The sequence below is a fragment of the Staurois parvus genome, unplaced genomic scaffold (assembly GCF_062004578.1).
Source record: "Staurois parvus isolate SC_StPar_1 unplaced genomic scaffold, SC_StPar_1.0 ptg000746l, whole genome shotgun sequence".
NCBI classification, from domain to species: Eukaryota; Metazoa; Chordata; class Amphibia; order Anura; family Ranidae; genus Staurois; species Staurois parvus.
In genome coordinates this window covers 4,202,072-4,224,658 of record NW_028318542.1, presented here as the reverse complement: position 1 = coordinate 4,224,658, position 22,587 = coordinate 4,202,072, and the positions used below count along the sequence as shown (strand labels likewise).

Genomic DNA, 22,587 nt, shown 5'->3' with positions numbered 1-22,587 from the left:
TTACAGAGAGTTATGGTTGGTTTGGAGTAGTCTCGCCTTATGATAGGCGTCTTCTACGTCCAATGAGAATGGAGCGAATTGCCAATCAACAGGCCAACCAACGCCGGAAACCGTAGCAGCGAATTCCTTCCCCTCGGAAACAAGAGTCGGCGTTCTGGTGTAAAACGTGACTGTTCATTCATTGTTACTGGTATGGTCTGTGGGGCGAGAGCGGCTGTGGTGTAATTCCCGCTCTCTCCGTTAGGGGCGGCCATGACAGGGCGGGGTGTTTTCTTGCTGAGTCCTCTCAGCTTGCTGAAGGTGGAGGAAGAGTGTGTTACCCATAGCAACAGTGTGTTACCCATAGTAACGGAGTGTCATATTTAACTCGGTGCAGAGCAGGTCCACATTGGGGTTGGGGTGCTATAGGAGAGGAAGGGGGATCCTGGGACAGATGTGGGTGGCTCCAATCTTCAATGTAATCAGGACGATTAGAGGAGATTCAAAGCAAGGAAAGGAGAATGGAGGCAGGGAGATTCACAGAGAAGAAAGTAGATTCAAGGAGGGGAAGGGAGATTGGAGGAGAGGAGAGAAAGGGAGATTCAAGAAGAGCAGGGGAGATTTGAGGAGAGGAAGGGAGATTCAAGGAGAGGAAATTCAAGAAGAGGAAGGTAGATTCAAGAAGAGGAGATTCAGGGAGAGGAAGGGAGATTTAAGGAGAGGAGAGGAAGGGGGATTTGAGAAGCGCAGAGGAGATTAGAGGAGAGGAAGGTAGATGCAAGAGGAGATTCAGGGAGAGGAAGGTAGATTAGAGGAGAGGAAGGGATGTCGAGGAGAGGACAGTAGATTCAAGAAGTAGAGATTCAGGGAGAGGAAGGTAGATTCAAGGAGAGGAAGGTAGATTCAAAAAGAGGAGATTCAAGGAGAGGAAGGGAGATTCAAGGAGAGGAAGGGAGATTCAAGGAGGGGAGATATGACGAGAGGAAGGGAGATTCAAGAAGAGGAGAGGAGATTTGAGGAGAGGAAGGGAGATTTGAGGAGAGGAAGGGAGATTCGAGGAGAGGAAGGGAGATTCAAGGAGAGGAGATTCAGGGAGAGGAAGTTAGATTCGAGGAGAGGAAGGGAGATTCAAGAAGAGCAGAGGAGATTCGAGGAGAGGAAGGTAGATTCAAGAAGAGGAGATTCAAGGAGAGGAAGGGAGGTGAGGAGAGGAAGGGAGACTCGAGAAGAGCAGAGGAGATTCGAGGAGAGGAAGATAGATTCAAGAAGAGGAGATTCAAGGAGAGGAAGGGAGATTTGAGGAGAGGCTTCAACTATTTCATCATTATTTCTACTATTTTTATTAGAGCAAATTTATACAGAATATAAGGTCTCTGCATTGTCAGATCACTGATGAGAGAGACGACTTACCTGAACTACCTACCCATTACATCCAGCCACCCCCTTCACCCCAACTCTGGCCTGTGACACCCTCCATCACTCCAGCTCTGACCTGTGACCCCCTCCATCACCCCAGCTCTCACCTATCCTAACCCCTTCATCACGCCTATCCTGAACTACCCTGACATGTACCCCCCCATCACCCCAACCTTGACCTGTGACTCCAATCCTAACCTGAGACCCCCTATTCATCACATCTATCATAACCTGCACCCCCTCTATCACTCCAACCTTGGCCTATCCTAATCTGTGACCATTCCATCACACCTAACTTGTACCCCCATCCATCACTCCAACTCTAACCTATACTCCCATCCATCACGGCAATCTGCATCCCATCCATTATCCCAACCCTGACCTGCACCCCCTTCATCACCCCAACTGTGACTTGTGACCCTTCAATCACACCTAACATATACACCCATCCATCACCCCAATCCTAACCTGCACCCCCTCCATCACCCCAACCCTAATCTGCACCCATCCATCATTCCAACACTGACCTGTGACCCTTCAATCACACCTAAGCTGTACACCCATCCATCACCCCAATCCTAACCTGCACCCATCCATCAGCCCAACCCTGACCTGTGACCCTTTCATCACACCTAACCTGTACCCCCATCCATCTACCAATTCTTAACATGCACTCCCATTCATCACACAGACCCTCACCTGTACCCCTTCCATCACAAATATAACCTACGACCCCCATCTATTACCCCAACCCTGTTTATAATCCCCATCCATCACCCCAATCCTAACTTGTATCCCCCATCCATCTCATTAATCTTTCCTGTAACCACCACCAATCACACAAAAAAATCCAACTGTTACCCTCTTTCTCCCTATATCCCTGACCCTCACGCTCCTCTGTAACCCCCCATCTTCCCTGAAACCTTGACCCTACCAACGCTGCCTTAAATCTCCATCCATCACACTAAGTCCCCCTATAACTCCAAGTCTTCCATGTAACCCCGACCCTCATACTAACTATTCCTGCATCCCTGGCCTTCACAACAACCTTCCCCGTAACTCCAGTCATCCCACTATCCTTCCTGTTACCCCGACCCCCACAATATTTAAACTAAACCTCTCTGTGCTGAAGACCAACATCTTCTACACCCCAAAGATACCAAACCTGGAACCAACTGTTGAGTTGTTTTTGTACTATTTACATTTATTGGATGGTTCAATCAGATTGAAATGCATGGTGGTGGTGAGATGATCATACATGAATAGGTGCTGTCCCATCATCCAACCACCACTTCATGTCTATGTAACAGACCTAAGGTGATCAAAGCATCTCCATCTGAATCTTGCCTGAACTGGTGGTCAATGGAGTTGTTGTGGGGACTGAAACGGTGAGATCTCCCCAGGTTTTGAGCCCTCCCCACACCTTTCCATCTATCCTTTCTACCCACCCAACCCACGCCCTATTCTTCCAACATGACCCTACTGTAAACTCCCACAACAATAGACAGACAATTCTCCCTATAAACACTAGAATCCTCACAATATACAGTACCCCCTATTAACATGGACTACATCATCGCATCACCACCAAATTTGTAAATATGCTACACAACACAAATGGACTGAAATACCACACAAACCTCCCTTTTCTATACAGACTGTTGGATCTACCAAAGACATCATAAGACTCAGAGGTTTCATGCTCATCATAACTAAGGCAGGCCATAGAAGGTGCACATTTTTTACCTGCAGCCATGTGTCCCCAGTGGAGACACAGACAGCAATTAAAACCTAGAAAACCAACCAGTACATCCAGCACCGTACGTTCCGCTTACAGTGACACCATATTATAGCTCAGTCACAAGAAATAGCCAACACAACACACGTGCACCTAAAAATATTGAGGTCAAAATACTAAAGTGGTAACATAAAAAAGAAAAGAAGGCACATAGTATCCCCTGACATTTTGGGACTACAAGTGACCCCTTTTCAATGTGATAGCAAGACTGCCACCTTGTTATTTTCCTGATAAAGGGTTCCCGCATGGTCCCAAAATTTTGGTACATGCTATGTGCCTTTTATCACCTTTTATTTGGGCCTTTTGCATTTTGTCCTCAAAACATTTCTGAGGTACATGGGCTGTGTGTTGGCTATTTCTTATAATTGAACAATAAAAACCTGATAGGTATTTGAATACATCCCTACCCTGCACAAAACCAAAAAAACATTGACTTTCCTACAGGTCCCAAACACCTACTGGAGATGCCAGTCAGAACCAAGGACTATGCGCCACATTTTTTGGGACTGCTCTGTGATCCATCAATTTTGTACTGCAAAGTTTGCAAAGTAATCCTTCAGTTCGCTTTTGTTAAAATTGGGTCAGATCCATTTGGTTGATTTCTTCATATTATGAAGATTCCACTGAAACTATACAAATAGTCCCACATTGTTCATCTGCTGAGTGTGAAGGGCCAGGACAAGGGATAGGCGGCTGCCCTGGGTTCAATGGTTTACTGTAGGGATGGGGGCACCTTCTTTATGTTACAAGGCTGACAGGAGTAGTGACAGCAGCATCATTACTCCTGTCAGCCCAGCGCTGGGAGAAAGCTGGGAAGTGGCGCGGGCTGTGTTCTCTCTCCCCCTCCTTTCTGCCTCTTGCGATGGGACTGCATTGGAAAAACTGCACACTTTCAGGTCAATGCAAAATCTGATTGACAGATCAGGAGCTGCAGAGTGATTTTGACAAGTTACTGCTGGGCATAGGATCCCCTAAGCTTGCATGTCATGAAAGAAGGGCAAATTGTGGCATCTTTGCCCTGGGAGCTAGATAACCAGGTCCCCACACTGCATGCATGTATTCTAACTATGTAATTGCAAACTGGAACCCTGTCCCTAAACCTAGGGTTTGCTAAAATTCATGAAATGAAGACAATGGAAGAGCAGGGTTTCATGGATTCCTAGGGTTTCTCAACTAGGGTTCCTCCAGAGGTTGCCAGGGGTTTCTTGAGCAGTGAGCAATTTTTGCCTCTCAGGTAAGTTCCCACTACCACCATTGATCTTTTTAGCAATCTGTAAGGAGGTAATTCTTCCCAATGACCACAAGTGTAAGGAGCATTCTTTTCACTGACCATCACACTAATGTATCATGAGTTGTAGATAAAGCCATTTTTAGCAGGGGTTCCCTGAGACCGGAAAGTTACGTCAAGGGTTCCTCTGCGTTGAAAAGGTTGAGAAAAGCTGCTCTAGAGGTTGCTAGGGGCTCTTTGAGTAATGAAAAATTTCCGGTCTGACACCATAGACATTGTTAGCTATCTGTAAGGGGATAATTCTTCCCAATGATCACAAACATAAGGACATTCTTCCCACTGACCATCACACTAATGTATCATGAGTTGTAGTTACAGGAATTTTTAGCAGGGGTTCCCTGAGACCAGAAAGTTATTTTGAAGGGTTTCTCTGTATCGAAAAGGTTACAGCATGTCTATACAACAGAGAGGAAAAATATTGAAACACCTTTTTCCATGAATCACCTTCATTTCCCTGTGTATAAACTTATGCTGACTCTTTCTGGCCCCGACCCTGGCATTAATAATCGTTAACCACTTCCCGACCGCACTATAGCCAAAAGATGGCTACAGTGCGGTCAGCTAGTTCGGGGAGGGCACCCATGGATGTCCTTCCAAAACTGCACCCCCTGGGGTGCCCTCCTTGCTTGATCTGTGTCCGCTGTGTCGTTAGGACACAGCTTATCACATGTCCAGGTAAAGGGCCAATCAGAGTTTTTTTTTTTTACCATGTGACCAGCTGTGTCCAATCACAGCTGATCACAGTGTAAATAGGAAATGCCGGTTATAGACAGTCCTCTCCTCACACTGACAATATGTGAGGAGAGGAGAGCCGTTAAGCGGCATTTCTCAGGGGACATCTACACTGATCATCAGTGCCCTGATGATCAGTCTAGCCCCATCAGTGCGGCCAATAGTGCCTATCTGTGCTGGCTTTCAGTGCATCCGTGTGGGAGGGCGGCCATGGATGTCCTTCCAAAACTGCGCCCCATGGGGCACCCTCCGAGCTTGAACTGTGACTGCTGTGTCCTTAGGACACAGCTTATCACATGTCCAGGTAAAGGGCCAATCAGAGCTTTTTTTTACCATGTGACCAGCTGTGTCCAATCACAGCTGATCACAGTGTAAATAGGAAATGCCGGTTATAGGCAGTCCTCTCCTCTTGCTGACAGCACATGAGGAGAGGAGAGCCGTTAAGCGTCATTTCTCAGGGGGACATCTACACTGATCATCAGTCTAGCCCCATCAGTGCGGCCAATAGTGCCCATCTGTGCTGGCTTTCAGTGCCTCAGTGATTCCTGTCAGTGCTGCCAATCAATGCCCATCAGTGCTGCATATCAGTGCAGCTTCCTCATTAGTGCAGCCTCCTCATACGTAAAGGAGAAAAATCACTTATTTACAAAACTTTATAACAGAAACTAAGAAAAACTTTTCTTTTTTCCCAAATTTTTGGTCATTTTTTGTTTGTTTAGCAAAAAATAAAAACCCCAGTGGTGATTAAATACCACCAAAAGAAAGCTATATTTGTCTAAAATAATTTTACAAATTTAGTGTGGGTACGGTGTTGCATGACTGCACAACTGCCATTCAAAATGCGACAGCACTGAAAAGCTGAAAATTGGCCTGGGCAGGAATGGGGTAAAAGTGCTCAGTAGGCAAGTGGTTAAGGGAAGAAAATTTTTCCCAAATTTGCTGGTTAGGGCATTACTATAGGCCTTCTATGGCTTTCCTATGACTTTAAAATACACTTGTAAAGCTACTCTCAGAAGCAGACCATAGACAGTTCGAATCTCAGCTGGTTCAGCAGGGACCAACCAAGATTCGACCGTGTATGGGCAGGCTGATTGTACCCAAGTTGGTCGATTGATCAACTTAGGTACAACCAGCCTGTCGGATTTTTCATGCGATTATTGCCAGTGGCTATAGCTAATAGCAGTAATCACTGTGTGTTCTGACCAGGACGGCTCCCCCACTAGAAGAACACTACAGCTGACTGTGTTGATGGGGGAATCAAGTGTTTTTATTTTATGAAACCCTTGGTTTCAGGAAGGAAAATTGCCCCATCTATGGCTGGCTTTATTGCATCTCCCCACCCTTTGTGTCTTCCTTTTGCAATTCCTCATTACCCAACCATTTCCACCCCCCCCTCCAAATACACATAGGGGTTTATTTACCAAAGCTGGAGAGTCCAAAATCAGACTCCCTTCTGCATAGAAACCAATCAGCTTCCAGGTTTCATTGCCAAAGCTTCACTTAACAAGCTGAGGTTAGAAGCTGATTGGTTTCTATGCAGAAGGGAGTCTGATTTTGGACTCTCCAGCTTTAGTAAGTAAACCCCATAATGTCCTCTCTTCCACACCCCTCCCTTTCCTCTTCTTTTCTCCCCACCCTTCCAGTTTCTCTTGTTTATATATTTATTTATTTCAGGTACTTATATAGTGCCGTCAATTTTACACAGCGCTTTACACAAATACAGTGGGGCAAAAAAGTATTTAGTCAGCCACCAATTGTGCAAGTTCTCCCACTTAAAAAGATGAGACAGGCCTGTAATTGGCATCATAGGTAGAACTCAACTATGAGAGACAAAATGAGAAAACAAATCCAGACAATCACATTGGCTGATTTGGAAAGAATTTATTTGTAAATTATGGTGGAAAATAACTATTTGGTCACCTACAAACAAGCAAGATTTCTGGTTCTCACCTTCTTCTTTAAGAGGCTCCTCTGTCCTGCACTCATTACCTGTATCAATGGCACCTGTTTGAACTTGTTATCAGTATAAAAGACACCTGTCCACAACCTCACACAGTCACACTCCAAACTCCACTATGGTGAAGACCAAAGAGCTGTCGAAGGACACCAGAAACAAAATTGTAGACCTGCACCAGGCTGGGAAGACTGAATCTGCAATAGGCAAGCAGCTTGGTGTGAACAAATCAACTGTGGGAGCAATAATTAGAAAATGGAAGACATACAAGACCACTGATAATCTCCCTCGATCTGGGGCTCCATGCAAGATCTCACCCCGTGGGGTCAAAATGATCACAAGAACGGTGAGCAAAAATCCCAGGACCACACGGGGGGGACCTAGTGAATGACCTGCAGAGAGCTGGGACCAACGTAACAAAGGCTACCATCAGTAACACACTACGCCGCCAGGGACTCAGATCCTGCAGTGCCAGACGTGTCCCCCTGCTTAAGCCAGTACATGTCCGGGCCCGTATGAAGTTTGCTAGAGAGCATTTGGATGATCCAGAAGAGGATTGGGAGAATGTCATATGGTCAGATGAAACCAAAATAGAACTGTTTGGTAGAAACACAACTCGTCGTGTTTGGAGGAGAGAGAATGCTGAGTTGCATCCTTAGAACACCATACCTACTGTGAAGCATGGGGGTGGCAGCATCATGCTTTGGGGCTGTTTCTCCGCAAAGGGACCAGGACGACTGATCCATGTACAGGACAGAATGAATGGGGCCATGTATCGTGAGATTTTTGAGTGCAAACCTCCTTCCATCAGCAAGAGCATTGAAGATGAAACATAGCTGGGTCTTCCAACATGACAATGATCCCAAACATACCGCCCGGGCAACGAAGGAGTGGCTTCATAAGAAACATTTCAAGGTCCTGGAGTGGCCTAGCCAGTCTCCAGATCTCAACCCCATAGAAAACCTTTGGAGGGAGTTGAAAGTCCGTGTTGCCCAGCGACAGCCCCAAAACATCACTGCTCTAGAGGAGATCTGCATGGAGGAATGGGCCAACATACCAGCAACAGTGTGCGCCAACCTTGTGAAGACTTACAGGAAACGTTTGACCTCTGTCATTGCCAACAAAGGATATATAACAAAGTATTGAGATGAACTTTTGATATTGACCAAATACTTATTTTCCACCAAAATTTACAAATAAATTCTTTCCAAATCAGCCAATGTGATTGTCTGGATTTTTTTTCTCATTTTGTCTCTCATAGTTGAGGTCTACCTATGATGCCAATTACAGGCCTCTCTTGTCTTTTTAAGTGGGAGAACTTGCACAATTGGTGGCTGACTAAATACTTTTTTGCCCCACTGTATTGTACATTCACATCTGTCCCTTAAGTGAAAATACTGGACTCCTCACACATGCAAAACTTTTTCCTTTTATTTTATTATATTTGCACAGTCAAGTATTCTAGACATAATGACATAAATGATATAGACATGACATTGTACCTATACCAGCTCAGATGACGATGGTTTGGAGTATGGAAAATGTGTAACTTTTTTGGTGATTTTTCTGAAATAAAGAAAAAAAAACACTAGTTAGTATTACTAGTACTTAGTTGTGTAAGCAAGCTGGGGCAGGTGTTGCATATGTGTGATGGAAATAGATGACTGGAGCTAGTTAAATGTGCATCATAATTAAGAAATGTAAAATAAGTATTGGAATGATATTAAATGTACTTAATTTTATAACGACATCCCTTAGGACCCATGCCTGAGGAGGATGGAGAATATGCTGCTGCTAGTGCTATCCCAGTACCTCCACCACCCCCTCCACCAATGTTACCAACACCAGCCCATGGCCTTCCACCTCCAGTGCTGGAGAAGAGCAAGTTCTATAAGAAGGTGGCAGAGCACAGTGACCCTTCAGTTGGAGGATTTGAAGAGTTAAAGAAGATGATCAAGAAGCAGCAAGATAGGTGAGTTCATCTAGTTGTGGGCAGAAAAGAGTCAGTTCACTAAAGCTTAGCAGTGTGCTTAAAGGTGTATTTTGGGCTATGTAAAAAAACAAACATACATACAGGGGCGGACAGACAACTCATGGGGCCCCCGGGCAATAGGGGATCATGGGGCCCCTGTGTCCTTGTCTAAACTCAAAGCACACCCAAACAAAAGCCTATAAAAGATACCAGGGGCATTTCATGGGGCCCCCTACTGACCCCAGGCCCTTGGGCAGTGCCCGAGTGCCCAAATGGTCAGTCCGTATCTGCATACATAGTCACCTCCATGCTCTGACCGGTCTGACCAATGCTGCAGCTGTCCCTTGTTGGCTCTAAGCCTGAGAACTTAGCGATCACATTACCGCTGATTGCTCAGTTCTCCTTCAGCTGGGAGCGGAGAGCAGTAATCTTAGCTCTGCCCCTTCAGAGCTCACTGGGGAAGGGGCAGGCACAGCTGGCTTTGACTCTTAACTGCATGTTGAGAGCCAGAGCCAGCTGTAAAATCAGGCAGCTGGGTGGATCCTGACAACATGGGTGGGATCCTTCCAAAGCCTGAAGCAGCTCTGTGACGTCAGCTGATGATAGTGGGCTATAGGGCTGTGAGGAAGAGGTTCTCCCTTGAAACGCGTCAGTAATTTGGAGGTCTACAGTCCCCTAATAGCTACCATCTAGGGCAGTGGTTCTCAACCTTCCTAATGCCGCGACCCTTTAATACAGTTCCTCATATTATGGTGACCCCCCAACCATAAAATTCTTTACCCAGTAATTATAATTCATGAAATGTCGTTTTACCTTCAATACGGCTGCTTTCAACACAGTAGCTGCTTTCTACACAGTAGCTGCTCTGTACACATCGGAAATATGTGTTTTCCGATGGTCTTAGGCGACCCCTGTGAAAGGGTTGTTTGACCCCCAAAGGGGTCGCAACCCACAGGTTGAGAACCACTGATCTAGGGAGATTGGACCATGCTGTCTAACTTGTGATGTGCCTTTGATTTTATTCCTTTGTGAGTATACCACTTTTTTTTCAATACATCTCATTTTTAGGTAATGCACTAGGCCCGTGCGCCCTCTCTTTGTTTCTTTACATATAGCCCACTGTAAGTTGACTCTGGGTCACAGGAGAGCAAAAGTGCACTCCTGTGACCCGGAAGAGAAGTATGGCTCAAAAAACTTTGGTCATACTTCTCTTTTAATACACAGTACATTGTTTGGTAATTTTACAATCACATTTCTTTCCTTTATAGGCTAGGTTCACAATGACGTGCTTTGTTGCGCAAAGAATAATAAACCACACAAGCGGGAGTGGGACTAAAAGCTTTATCGCACTGATCACTTGAACTTACCACATAGTAAAATAGCATTTTATTGAGATAGTTATCATGAAATGAAACAACAAACACATGTAAATGAACTTTTGTATCTTAGCCAACTGACAGTATCAGTGCACACTGACAGTCATCAGGGTTTTATTTCCCCGTTAAAGAGCTAGTTCACCTTTATCATAAGCTGCCTATGCAGGTAAGTGTGACCTGTAGATAAAAACATACTCAGCTTTGACCAAAGTTAAATCATGCCCTTGCTATAGGTGTAGGCCATTTACGTATCGTTCGAAGTCTGGCCAAAAAACTTCCAGAGATGGCATCATCCAGTCATTTTCAATGTGATTCATATGTCTTTCTTTCTCTAGGTTCAGTGGAGCATTGAAATGGCTTTTGTATAAAAAACACATACCATCCTTGATACAGGAGGGACCACAGTAAGTGTAAGCACATGGTTTGCCTGACTAATATGGACATTAACACAAGAAAATAAACACTGACTAGCTATACATATTGCTTCTGATTTATTCAAGTAAAACTATAACTAACCTCCCATTAAAAAGTTTGTACTACAGCCCTTAACCCTGTGAGGACCAAGGGACGTATTTGTCCCATGTTTTTAATTGCGTGTATCATCTGATTAAGAACTTAAAACTCTTAAAACTTTTTTTTTTGGTTTGAGTCAAAATATTAGTTCTTATCAACAAACAACAAATGGATCTAGCTTTTTGCCAATTATTTCATGAAATGGCTTAGTTACAGCAACTGAAGTGTACGAACTTTAAAAATCAAAAAATTAATTCTTTTGGCGTTCCAAAATCTTACGGCCCTCAAAGGGTTAAAGTATAACTAATGGCATTTTTTTTTCTGTTTTGGATAGAGTGGAGATGGATTAGACCTTTTTTATTGCTGTCTGAGGCCGCCATTAAAGCGACGCTCCACCCAAAAGGGGAAGTTCCGCTTTAAGACTTTGTCCCCCGCTCCCCATTAAGGATTGGCACCTTTGGGGAGCAGGTACCCGAATTTAACAAGTACCCGCTCCCACTTCTGCTGCGATCACCTAGGCGATTGAAAGTGGAAGTTGTCGTCGTCTCTCCCTCTCCGTAGTCTTCTGGGACACATGACAGGTCCAAAAACACTTCAGGGCCATTCACAAAGCGCAGCGCTTCTCGTGCATACACAAAGGGCACCCAAGCTGTCACAGCCAGGTGCCCACACTGAATATGCCGGCACCAGGGAGAGAAGATGGCCATTGAAACCAGCCTTGGTGAAGACACTGGGGGCGGGGGGACTGATTAACTATCACTGACATCACCAGTGACATTAATACAGTGATCAGTGCTAATAAAAAGCACTGACACTGTAGTAATGACACTGAGGAGGAAGGGGTTAACATCTGGGGTGATCATGAGTTAACTGTGTGCTGTGTTTTACTAGGAAGGCATGCTGTTTTGTATTGCTCTGCTATGCAGAGAAATACAAAGCAGCATGCTATAGCTAACAGGGGAGAGATCTGTATTATTTACATGCAGACCTCTCCCCCCCATCAGGGATACTCAACGATCGCCAGGTGCCAGTAGGGAATTTCCAGCAGGGACCCGGTGATCGACAGCTGTAGCCGCCAATGGCAGCGCGGGTAGGTCTCACGTGCACCCCCTTCCCAACAATACAATATCACGTATATATACATGATTTCGCGCAGCCCTGTTGCCCTGTAGCAGTAGTTCTGCTATAGGGCGGTCGGGAAGCGGTTGAAGCTGACCTACAGCTAAACACACAGATGAAATACATATGCGGGGGCCCTGCCTGACATGGAAGGGGAGTTGCTGCAATTCCACTTTCATGTCTCTTCCCCACCCCCACTCTGTGACTGGTCAGTAAAAGGAGAAGCAACAGACTGCTGAGTTCATCTCTCTGTCACTTTGCTCTCTCCTCCTATCAGCACGCTCCTTCTACTCTTCCACTCCCGATTGGCTCCTTATACTGCTTCTCTCTCTCCCTCTTTGAGCTCTGTAGACTGAAAGACACTGATACCAGATCAAGTTCACTACTTTCAATACTTACATTAAAATGTGTTAAATGATTACAGAGCTGCATTCGTTTTTATATCTGCCTGGAGTTCAGTTCTTAGGGAGCTAGGAGTCTATTGTCGCTACAGAAAAAGACATACAGACACATAGGGGTTTATTTACTAAAGCTGGAGAGTCCAAAATCAGACTCCCTTCTGCATAGAAACCAATCAGCTTCTAACCTCAGCTTGTTCAATGAAGCTTTGGCAATGAAACCTGGAAGCTGATTGGTTTCTATGCAGAAGGGAGTCTGATTTTGGACTCTCCAGCTTTAGTAAATAAACCCCATAGCCTAGAGCCAGTGTTTGATGGAAGCTGTGCCACTGAATTTGGTACCTTGGTGTTGCAAAAGTGCTAACCATCACTGAGCCACTTTGTTATTGCTCTATATACCCCTTCATGGTGGAGCAGGCTTTCTGTTTATCTGTTCACACTATGTTCCTAAATTTTCTTTCTTCGGTGTTTTCTGTATTTAGATTTTGCTGTTCATGTCTGCTATCGTTCTCTTCGTCCTATAGGTGTGGTCTGGTTGCCCTGTGGATGGCAGGGGGGCTGTTAGACAATACTAAGGAAATCACGTTGGACCGAATTGTAGAAACAGCCATCTCTAAAGGATATACCACCCTTGGAGAAATGTTCTCAGGTAGGTGTGTTCTCAGGTAGGTGTGTACTCAGGTAGGTGTGTACTCAGGTAGGTGTGTACTCCAGAGACATTTACACTCCACTCTGCTGCTACTGTATGATAGGAATTCCCAAACACGAGCATACCACGCTGTCTATACATTTCCTACCTGAGCTGCAGTCTGACAGATCTGTGGAAGATTTTTCCATCTGTGGTGGTGGCCACGTTCAGCTAGTATGGTGGTTCGATGGAAAGTAGATGCAGCCTTACAAGATTTCTTATATCCTCACAAAGTATGGCTACATCTTCTATCCCATACATTGTAAGATGTGGTGTTACATTATCGGAAATCCATGTCATTAGATATTGTGCTATCATGTACCTCAGGTCTTGTGACAGGATCTCTTTAAGAAAGGGTTAAAGTGGTTCTAAACCTCAGATATGAAATATGAACAAAGTATATTCCTCTATAGTGTGTACTTGCCTCAATCTAGAGCATTAAGTGTAATTTCTGTCTGCCTCCTGCCTTTGTTATCTGCTTGAGTCACTTCTGACAAGTTTTCCTGACACTAAGAGATAAAAAGGTGATATTAGAGGGAGCTCAAGCACACAGCCTGTGATTTTTTTAAAAAAGAATTTCTGTTTATTGATTTTGCATTTAAAACAATACATACAAAAACAACGGGCCTCACGGGGCCAAAAAGTGCATTGACAACAACCCCCACCCATTCCAGGCAGGCACCCCCCCCCAACACCCATTAACAGGATACTGACAACCCCACATAGCCTGTGAATACAACCTCAGCTCTGTTCCTGTGTGCTGTGTAAAGGGGAATGTGCCCCTTCCCTCAAATCTCCTCTCCTCCCTGAGATCTGTAGAGTGTAACTTCAGCTCCCTGTCCCCTGCTTACTGAAAGTTCAGAAAAGCTGTGTAAATTCTGGACTTTGAACACCTGTCGAGAAGAAAATACTGCAGATAAACATGTACAACTTATGTAGGAGGATTTGTTTCTTCCCTGTGACTGGCCTCGGGTTATACACCCCCAAAAGTGCACTGACAACAACACCCCCCCTCCCCCCCACACCCCCACCCATTCCAGGCAGACCCCCCCCCCCCAACACCCATCAACAGGATACTGACAACCCCACATAGCCTGTGATTACAACCTCAGCTCTGTTCCTGTGTGCTGTGTGATGGGGAGTGTGCCCCTTCCCTCAAATCAGCTTTCAGCTCTCCTCCCTGAGTGTAACTTCAGCTCCCTGTCCCCTGCTTTCTGAAATCTCAGAAAAGCTGTGTAAATTCTGGACTTTGAACACCTGTAGAGAAGAGAATACTGCAGATAAACAGGTACAACTTATGTAGGAGGATTTGTTTCATCTCTGAGTATGCCTGAGGCCAGTCACTTCACTGGGTATGTGTGAGGGTTTACAACCACTTTAATATTTGCAAGAGTTTTTTTTTTTTTTTTTTGTGATCTGCAGCAGAGATTTGGATGGCAGATAGGAGAGCCCCATTGGGTAAATGATGGAACTGATGATGCCTGCTGGCGGGCACTTATGTTGCTGATCATTTGAATTGCTGATGAAAAACAGACTATAGAAACCAGCATTGTGTCATGAACAATTCATCAGAGGAGCCCTTCTCCTCTCCAGTCTACACTGCAATGGAGGAGAAATGCTGGTGATGGCTGCTTGCAGTAATCTTCACCCTCACTGTCCTTTATACCCCGTATAGAATGATGAACAGCTCACATTCCTGTGTTCCTGGAGGCTGTCATTTCACGTGTGAATAAAACTTGTTATTTCAGCTGCTAATATGGCCTCTCTGGCAGAGCTGGTGTTCTGCTGTCAAAGTGAGCTGCTCAGTGGTGGGATGGATGGAGACAACAGAGAGCGAATCCTCAATCACCTAACGGCTGGTCTGCCTGTACTTGTCCCGTATCCTTTCCCAACGTTCACACTCGTTTCAGCATAGGTCTCCTCATCGCCCAAACAACTCCATAGGATGCTTGTATGGGATCTCCTGTACTCTGATTTGTGAACACTTGTGACTGGGGACTATTTTACACTCATAGACTCTCACGGCTTCAACTACCACCTATATGCCGACGACACACAAATCTATCTCTCAACCCCCCACCTCACCCCCTCGGTCTCCGCCCGAATCACACACCTGCTGAGCGACATATCTGACTGGATGTCACTCCACTTCCTAAAACTGAACCTCTCCAAGACCGAGTTTCTTGTCTCCCCCCCCCCCCATTGACTTCTCCATCACATCCAACAACGCCACCATCAAACCCGCCCCGCAGGCCAGAGTACTTGGTGTCATTCTGGACTCCAACCTATCCTTCCAGCCCCAAGTCCAATCTTTAACAACCTCGTGCAGACTCCACCTCCGCAACATCGCCAAAATCCGCACGTTCCTAACCCCAGAAACCACTAAACAGCTCATCCACTCCCTCATCATATCACGACTCGACTACTGCAACTCCCTCCTCACTGGCCTGCCTCGCCACAGGCTATCCCCGCTTCAGTCGATCCTGAATACGGCTGCCAGACTCATTCACCTTTCCAACCGCTCCATCTCCGCCACCCCCCTCTGCCAATCCCTTCACTGGCTTATGATTGCGCAACGGATCAAATTCAAAATCCTAACACTGACGTACAAAGCCGTCCACCATACTGCCCCGAACTACATCACTGACCTAATATCCAAGTACCACCCAGCATGCACACTCCGCTCCTCACAAGACCTCCTTCTCTCTAGTTCCCTGGTCTCCTCCTCCCATGCCCGCCTCCAGGACTTCTCCAGGGTGTCACCCATCCTCTGGAACTCCCTGCCCCAACCCATCAGATTATCACCTACTCTCCTCTCCTTTAGGCGCACCCTGAAAACCCATCTCTTCAGGGAAGCCTACCCCACCCCCTGCTAACTTGCCGACCTCCTCCACTCTTCCTACCACTCCATCCCCCACAGCTATCTCCTCCTGTGCCCCTATCCCCTCCCTCCTAGATTGTAAGCTCGAAAGAGCAGGGCCCTCGATCTCCTCATGTTTTGCATTGTATTGGTATTGTTCTGTCACATGTTCTGTCCCCCTTTGTAATGTACAGCGCTGAGCGAACTATTGGCGCTTTATAAATACTGTATAATAATAATAATAATTTTTCCCTCCTGTATACATTAAGTCTGCAGCATCAAAGCATCAGGATTGCATTTCGTGGAAATGTCATGACGGACACCAGTTAGATTGAAGAAGGGCTTTTTTTTCAGGGGGAATGCGGGGAAATGCAGTTCAGAAACCTCCAGCACTGAATGTATGTAATGGAAAGGGGTGCTGGGGGGTCTATTGATGTTGGCTGCTGGGGGATATATTGTTGCTGGAGGGGATCTATTTTTGTGGAGGAGTCTGTTGTTGCTGCTGAGGTTTATTGTTACTGGTTGGGGATCTATTGTTGCTGGGGAAGTTCAGTTCTTGCTGGGAGGGATCTACTGTTGAGATAGGTATCTATTGTTGTTGGCTGCTGGAGGGTCTATTGATGCTGGCTGCTGGGGGATATATTGTTGCTGGAGGGGATATATTTTTGTGGAGGAGTCTATTGTTGCTGGGGAGGTCTATTGTTACTGGTTGGGTATCTATTGTTGCTGGGGAGGTTCAGTTTATGCTGGGAGGGATCTACTGTTGAGATAGGTATCTATTGTTGTTGGCTGCTGGATGGTCTATTGATGTTGGCTGCTGGGGGATTATTGTTTCTGGAGGGGATCTATTTTTGTGGAGGAGTCTGTTGTTGCTGGGGAGGTCTATTGTTACTGGTTGGGTATCTATTTTTGCTGGGGAAGTTCAGTTCTTGCTGGGAGGGATCTACTGTTGAGATAGGTATCTATTGTTGTTGGCTGCTGGAGGGTCTGTTGATGTTGGCTGCTGGAGGGTCTATTGATGCTGGCTGCTTGGGGATATATTGTTGCTGGAGGGGATCTATTTTTGTGGAGGAGTCTATTGTTGCTGGGGAGATCTATTGTTAGTGGTGGGGGAATCTATTGTTGCTGGGGAGGTTCAGTTCTTGCTGGGTGGGAGGGATCTACTGTTGAGATAGATATCTATTGTTGGCTGCTGGAGAGGGTATTGATGCTGGCTGCCCGGATATATGCTGCTGCTGCCGGGGGTCTATTGTTGCTGGGGGGGATTTGTTGCAGTTGGTCCATTGTTGCTGGGGGAATCTAATGTTTCTGTGGAGATCTAATGTTGCTTGGGGTCTATTGTTGCGGGGGGATCTATTGTTGCTGGCTGCAGGGGTTTTTCCTGTTATCATTATACAATAATCCTTGGTTCTGTGTTCTCCAGAAGGGCTGAACTGGGAGATGGGTAGGGGTTGGAACCAAGGAACGATGCTCGGAGGTGGGTAGGGGCGGAGACAAGGGGTGACTCAGAAAGGCGGAGTTCCGGCACTTGTTCTCTAAGAAAACAGCCGTGGATTCAATTATACAGCTTAGTTATACTAAAGCAATTTCTATAAGTTTGTTTTAACCAGAGACATATAGGGGTTTATTTACTAAAGCTGGAGAGTCCAAAATCAGACTCCCTTCTGCATAGAAACCAATCAGCTTCCAGGTTTCATTGCCAAAGCTTCATTGAACAAGCTGAGGTTAGAAGCTGATTGGTTTCTATGCAGAAGGAAGTCTGATTTTGGACTCTCCAGCTTTAGTAAATAAACCCCATAATGTCAGATCCACTTCAATAATGACAATGGCTGAATATGGAAAAGAAATAACAATGGATAGAAGGTGTCAAAATCTGCTGTGAACTTGCTCTCAATGGCTTGACTAGGGCATGCATTCTGCTTAATGACCATGTGATGGCAGCAGAACAGAAGATCGATCTTACCATTTACAGCTATGGATCGGGCACTTCATCAAACTCTGATTATTTCCTCTGCCCGCCCTGCTGTGTTATGTTTAGGGACATTCTGCATCATATTTTCCATTTACTTTTCCTGACACCTGCCCATGGTATCATACACAAGGTTGGTGCTCCACCCCCATTCAGCCCCCAGGACCATCATAATTCTGTAAAAAAAATACGAAAGCCCTGCACCTCATTCTCTTGTAATTTACTTATTTTGCCCATTTTTACGCATTAATAACTTACATTTCTTGTATTATGTGTTAGATGTATTCTTTATATATTTTCTGTTTTAAATCTCAACTCCTGGCAGATAAAAAAATTCTCTTTTATTGGGGCTGAGCCTGCACTGCAAGGTGAATAGCTACTTTTGCTAAGGACAGAGGAGAAACAGTTTACAGCATCACAATCAGAGTAGTTCATTGTCACCATAGTAACACTGTACTACTCTGGGGAAGGGGAGGGGGAGTGATCAGGGATTTTTTTTTACACTGTGATTGCTTATAACAGTGATGGTTGTTTTAACTGTGAAGAATAGCATGTGATTGGCTACAACTAATCACACAGTTCAGGGTGCTGTGATTGGCCCAGGTACCATGTGAGAGCTGTGGGCCAATCACAGCATCACAATAGTAAGCAAGCTGCCATGAATGAAAGCCATTCATGATAATGTTATCATGTGATCTCTTTGATTGGTCAGAGCGATCACATGAAACCCCAGCCGCTCATAGTGGCTGGGCACCAAGCACTGTGATCAGTGTGGTAAGATGATCACGATGCTGCATGGCCCAGGGGGACAGCACTGCGACGTATGAGTACACCGCTGTACTTGGGGAAGCCAACCTTCAGCAGTAAATGTAGTGTTGGCGGGCAGCAAATGGTTAAAGTGGTTGTAAAGGCTGAAGGTCTTTTAGCTTCATGTATTCTATGCAGGAATGGTGAAAACCTCCTGTGTGCTGCAGTGCCCTCAGCCCCCTCATTACTTACCTGAGCCTCATCGTGATCCATCGCAGTGCACAACAGCCTAGGCTGTGGTGGGTCTCTGCCTCCTCATTGGCTGAGACAGCTCCCGCTGCTGTCAATCACACCCAGTCAGCCAATGAGGAGAGAGAGGAGGTGAGGCCAAGACGCGGCTCCATGTGAGAATGGAGAAACGCAGAGCAGCGGCTTGGGAACAGCCTGCTCAGGTGCCTCCATAGCAAGCTGTTTGCTGTGGAGACACCCAACAGAAAGGAGTGCCGATGGGGTACCCGATGAAGAGGAGGATCCGGGCTGCTCTGTGCAAAAGCACTGCACACGGCAGGTAGGTATAGACATGTTTGTTATTTAAAAAAAAATGAACCTTTAGATTCGTTTTAACATAAATAATAAACACATATAGATTCCCAACACAGCTCACCCACATTATGTATATGGTACACTTAACCACTTTTGCAGATATGATGAAGATTTCAATCATGAGCCATGCCAGAGGGATGGACACCGGGCACACTGGGCTGTGATCTCAGGTATGAAGAATATGAACACATTATCAGAGGCTGGCGCAGACAGTAACCACAATAACAATGCTCTATTCTATTGACAGACAGATTGATGTGCACCATAGGTGGTGAACATAGACTTTTTTTTTAATTTTGCCAGAGCATTTGTCCTCCCTGAGATAGTGGTGGGCAGGATATCAAAGACAAGCAAAGTGAATCAGGTGCATGATTGGTGGATATGTTCCTTGTGACTTAAAATTCCAGGATAAGTAAATATCTCAGTAGAAGAGAAGTATATTCTTCCTTGAATCTTGGTGTTCTTTGTGTATTTCTTCCAGATCTGTGCAGTAATCCAGTGTGAGACTTTGCCTCTGTGCAGGAGCTTCCTGTCATAAAGACCGCTCACTGCTGCTCTCCTTCTGCTGGGTGACTGGTCTTGTCTCCGCCCCTTCCTGTAGTTTTCTGCAGGCAGCCTTTAGTGCAGTGGTTCTCAACTTGTGGGTCGCGACCCCTTTGGGGGTCGAACAACCCTTTCACAGGGGTCTCCTAAGACCATCGGAAAACACATATTTCCGATGGTCTTAGGAACCGAAACACCGCTCCTCTATCAGTCTCCAGGCGGGTCCGCCCACATGCAGATACGTCCACATTTCCCTGGACCGCGATGTGTGCGCGGGATGACATGCCGCCCCTGTCATCTGGCCACATCCCCAGGATCACTCAACAGCTCCGCCTCCTCGCCAGTGATTGGCCGCCGGAACTGTAGCTCAGGAGAGGCACACAGGCTGCCAATGACCGGTGAGGAAGTGGAGCTTGGAGAGGAGGAGCCGAGCAGCAGCACGAAGATCAAAGAAGATCGAGCGAGGGAGCGGCCGGAGAAGGAAGACAGCTGACAGGTAAGTGTCTGTAGCGTGCAGATGGTGCTGCTGCAGCCAGGTTTGCTGGCTGTAGATGGGAGAGGGAGGGAGTGAGCCCAGGCTGGAGCAGGAGTCAGCAAGGTAAGTATCATTGGTGTCAGTGGGAGGAATAGTGCCCCATCATTGGTGTCACTAATACCAATGATGGGGCACTATTCCTCCCACTGACACCAATGATGGGGCACTATTTCCTCTCCCCCCCCCCCACTGACACCAACGATGGGGAACTATTCCTCCCCCCACTGACACCAACGATGGGGCACTATTTCTCCCCCCACTGACACCAACGATGGGGCACTATTCCTCCCCCCACTGACACCAACGGTGGGGCACTATCCCCCCCCACTGACACCAATGATGGGGCACAATTCCCCCCCATGCTAGTATCAATGATGGGGCACTATCCCCCCCCCCTCCCACTGACACCAATGATGGGGCACTATTTCTCCCACACTGACACCAACGATGGGGCACTATTCCTTCCACTGACACCAACGATGGGACACTATTCCTCCCACTGACATCAGTGATGTGGCACTATTCCTCCCACTGACATCAGTGATGGGACACTATTCCTCCCACTGACACCAATGATGTGGCACTACTCCTCTCACTGCAAAATTACAGTTATGAAGTAGCAACGAAAATAATTTTATGGTTGGGGGTCACCACAACATGAGGAACTGTATTAAAGGGTCGCAGCATTAGGAAGGTTGAGAACCACTGCTTTAGTGGGTGGGCCTAATGGGTCCCATCCACAGCTCTGCTGTCTGCACAGGCTATGTACAGCTCAGTATGATGATGTCATCACTGCTTCTACAAGGTCATTGTTGGGTTTTATAAAAGCATTTGGTGCACACAAAGTGGATTGATATCTTTTGTTGCTGTTGAGGAATATATTTGAATTACATTTTCGTGCTCGGAGTTCAGCTTTAATAGTTGCAGTGATGTACTACCCCCTGCTCTTCATGTGCTTTGAAAACTTGGTCAATTAGTACTTCTGCATGATATCAATGTATTAGTACACTTCCCACCAAGCACATTAGACTTGGTCACAAGCACATTTCAAAAGTGTTCATCAGCTAAACATCGGTGCAGAATCATTGACTGGCCACTATGACTTTCCTTTCAGGTGTACTCCTTGGGATGCCGAGTGGCTCATTTGAGCCTGACATGGACATCCCTGGACTGTATCACTCACCCCCCAATTCTCTGCCTCCAAGCATAGGTGACACCGGTGAAATCTACCTGATTGCAAAACAAGGCAAGAGCCTCCGATATCAGCTGTGGGAATACAGTTCTATAAGCCGCAGCAACGGCCAGCTTCTCCAGCTGGACCCAAAGAGAGCCAGTGATGGCAATGCCTATGTATTACCAGAAGGGGGCGTACGAGCCGGGCTGTGTGGAAAAATTGTACTTCTCAAACAAACAGAACTGAAAACTTGAACCATTGCTTGGAGCTTAATTGGAAAAGCCATAAATTATTGTAATATTTAAATATATGAAAATATTCTTTTTAACATTTGAAAATAAAACTAAGTTTTTTTCTTCATGGAGATTTATTGACTTGGGACACGGGAGAATTCCATTCAGGGCACAGAAGTGATAGATTAACTATCCCTGTCATAGGTAAATATCTGTTTGCAGCAGTATCGTTTGCCATTGACTAGACTCTAATACACCTTGGGGGGGATTTACTAAAACTGGAGAGTGCAAAATCTGGTGCAGCTGTGCATGGCAGCCAATCAGCTTGTAACTTCAGCTTGTTCAGTCAGGCTTTGACAATGAAACATGAAAGCTGATTGGTTGCTATGCAGAGCTACACCAGATTTTGCACTCTCCAGTTTTAGTAAATTTCCTCCTCTGTGTCATAAGAAGGCTTTTGGAACTATTATGAGTAAAAAAAAAACAATATCAAGCATTACCTCCTGCACACCCCCCCCCCATGCCCAACAGGCAAGTCACTCATAACGTTTGTGTAAACTCTGGCCGTACATGCAATGTAAAATACGTAGGTTGGATTTCTTTTTTTTCATTAAAAAACCAAAATAACCACTCTGATCAAGTATGGCAAAAATTTCCATACTTGCAGCCGTTCCCTGAAACCAAATATTC

The 22,587-nt window shown here is 45.8% G+C and overlaps 1 protein-coding gene across 2 annotated transcripts; it reads left to right on the top strand.

The window, feature by feature from the left end:
- The first annotated feature begins 32 nt into the window (after window positions 1-32).
- Window positions 33-22,020, top strand: ACTMAP (actin maturation protease). Of its 2 annotated transcripts, none has more exons than XM_089654188.1 (7): window positions 33-190; window positions 8,926-9,139; window positions 10,851-10,919; window positions 13,070-13,194; window positions 14,982-15,111; window positions 19,512-19,582; window positions 21,605-22,020. In XM_089654188.1, exons 2-7 carry the CDS (start codon window positions 8,931-8,933, stop codon window positions 21,916-21,918), a joined length of 918 nt encoding a protein of 305 aa, XP_089510314.1. In that variant the 5' UTR covers window positions 33-190; window positions 8,926-8,930; the 3' UTR covers window positions 21,919-22,020. The 2 variants fall into 2 exon arrangements, with proteins under 2 accessions (XP_089510314.1, XP_089510315.1); XM_089654189.1 differs by having other exon boundaries at window positions 84-166.
- Window positions 22,021-22,587: the final 567 nt, after the last annotated feature.